The sequence below is a fragment of the Sphaeroforma arctica genome (genome assembly GCF_001186125.1).
Source record: "Sphaeroforma arctica JP610 unplaced genomic scaffold supercont1.1316, whole genome shotgun sequence".
NCBI lineage: Eukaryota > Ichthyosporea > Ichthyophonida > Sphaeroforma > Sphaeroforma arctica.
In genome coordinates, this window is record NW_014039242.1 from 12,393 (window position 1) to 15,082 (window position 2,690).

Sequence of the window (2,690 nt, forward strand, 5' to 3'; positions counted from 1 at the left end):
ATATATATAGTGCATATCACTTGCGCGTCCGTACACATAATCTACTACATTTGATCCCGTGTGTATAGAGATACAATCGAGACATTCTAGATCACATGACCCTTGATTTAATGGAGGAGAACTGGTATGTGTGGCCTTTGATATATCCATATATGATTGTTTTCATATCTATACACAAAAACCCATTTCTGTTTCACCCCGATATCCCTATGCCTATAGGCGAGTCCAATTGGAACATCATGGATCATATGATCTTGGGGTATGTAGAGAAGGATCACATGAGTACCATGCGGCACATCAACTTCTGGCGCACACGCTTCTGCCTGCTGCCCGTAGACCGCGGCCGCGATCTCAATAGGTATGTAAAAGTTGATCCATCACCATGAAGACTGTCCTTCAATAGCACCTTAAATAGTTAAGCTAAAACTCATGGAGGGTAGGTATTTCAGTAGTAGATAAGTAGGTAGGTAGGTAGGCAGATCACGAAGGTGATACAGCATGAGGTAGGCTGGTTGGTAAAAATCGACGGGTAGGTATTATAGTAAGTAGTAGGTAGGATGAGACAAGCAATGCAAGATGCTAGTACTGCAGGTGATAGGTAGGTAGGCAATATACGATAGTGGTACATCAGGTGGTGAGTTGGTAGGAAAGAATTTACGAGTAAATTTTATACCAATAGACGGATAGTTAGGTAGGTAGGTATGTAAGTACCTAGAAAATTTGTGAAGGTTGCACAGTAGATGGTAGATATATAGGTCGATAACAGTACGTGGGAGTAGGTAAGTACGGAGGTGATGTATAACTGTAGTTCAGTGGGTGGTAGATAGGTCGGTGTTACATACAGTGGTAGATATGCAATGAGTGGTAGCTGGGTAACTATTACCCAATACGACTGGTAGTTTTTCGTGTGTGGTTCGCAGGTACCATACAGTGTGGTAGGTAGGTGACGATGCCAAGTCTAGGTAGCAGTAGCACACAGTTGTCGCTATTTTGAAAGCATCACATGTTGTACGGTATTTGCAATAAGCGCCGCATATTGGATGGTCGCAGAGCGGCGAATAAAACCAATATAGGTGAAGATCGACGCAGGAGCTGACAGTACTAAATAGTAGGAGACTAGACACGGGCGTGCATGCACACGATGCACAGCGCCGAACATATGCTATCGTTCGTGTATGTATGCATGTGTGATATATGTATAGTATAATGAATGTATCATAGTATGTATTTATCTGGGAATATTCAAAGATCACTCAGTCCATTTTTAGTTTTTTAGCCACAATTTCAGCTCCGAAATAGTTCTGAGTTATCGGTAAAACGGATACGATAGTCAGCATAGATTTTCTTGTGCCAATTTTTGTATTAATATTAGTATGATTAATACCTGAAATAATCGGTATTAGTAACTGTATTAATTTTTACAATAATTTCTTGTTCGAATTTTGGTGTAATTACTACAAGTGGCTGTTCTGGTTTTAGTATACTTCATATGAGTAACGGTTCCAATACCAACACAAATTATTGCTTTATTTTTTAGAACACTTCGTTTAGGTAACGATTCCAATACTTCTCCTATTTTTTATCCCATTTATAGAATAATTCCTATAAGTAACCATGCCTCTTTTTACTGTTTGGTCCCGCAGTGAGGCAGAAGCCTTGTCGAAAGAGGCGTTGCGAGTGAGCAATTTCCAGCGCTTTAATAAACTGGTGTCGTCAATGGGAGATGTTGATATGCCTGACATCCGCATTGTTCCCTTCAAGGTAGTATTGGCACAGCGATGGTGCATGCGTGTGTAAGAACATGTCCATGTGAGAGCATGTGTAAGTTATATTTACTTGAGTATTTCAAAGCAGTTGTGCATGCCTGTCGTTGCATGCGTTTATATATATTTTGTAGTGTAGTATAGATTTGCTTACATCCGAATTCTTCCCCTTAAGGTTGTATATGTCGTTGCATGCGCGTGTATAAACATGTGTATGATTCCGAATGGTTTCTTTCAAGGCAGTATTGACCCCCTGGCGTTGCATACGTGTATGTAAGCACATGCATAGTTGCATGTGAGTGTGAATGTTGCTATGTGTGTGTATGCAATTTCGCCAAGTTTCATTTCACCTGTTTACCAGCATAGTGCTGCATGTAGACACTATGACTATGTACTATGCTGACGTTGGTAAATCTAGCGCATGTGCATACATACCACATCCCCAAACCTGTACAAAATTAATCAACTCACAATACACATACATATATATACATATATTTGCATATACTGCATATACACATTATACATACATATTACAACACGTATGGGGTAGCATGTGCTTGTATCGTTTCTGTTCTACGTATAGGTATACTAATATGAGACAATGGTCGTATTCCTGGAAGCCTTAAAATCGTATACCAAATAGATGTGCTCACTATACTTAATGTTGTCAATTATTATCAGAGGAAATAACATACTACGTTTCTTGTTGTTGGTGTGTGTTCCCGGGTGTGAGTAGTAACTTAAGTTATCTAGGTCTTGTTCTTGCCGAATTTTGATCAGATATGAACTTTGCCTTCAGACTTCTGAGTTCAAATACGATAGCAACACTGCTTATGAGACCATAAGCTATATATATATATATATATAGTATACTACACACACACACACACACACACTACACACACACACACACACACACACACA

The 2,690-nt window shown here is 39.4% G+C and overlaps 1 protein-coding gene across 1 annotated transcript in view; it reads left to right on the forward strand.

The window, feature by feature from the left end:
- The window catches only part of SARC_10599 (hypothetical protein), a gene marked incomplete at both ends in the record, with an annotated part of 9,456 nt that overhangs the window by 4,492 nt on the left and 2,274 nt on the right, over positions 1–2,690 (forward strand). The window contains 2 exons of the mRNA XM_014295354.1: positions 220–358; positions 1,644–1,761. Of these exons, the coding sequence (XP_014150829.1) occupies positions 220–358; positions 1,644–1,761 (257 nt within the window). The remainder of the gene's footprint in view (positions 1–219; positions 359–1,643; positions 1,762–2,690) is intronic.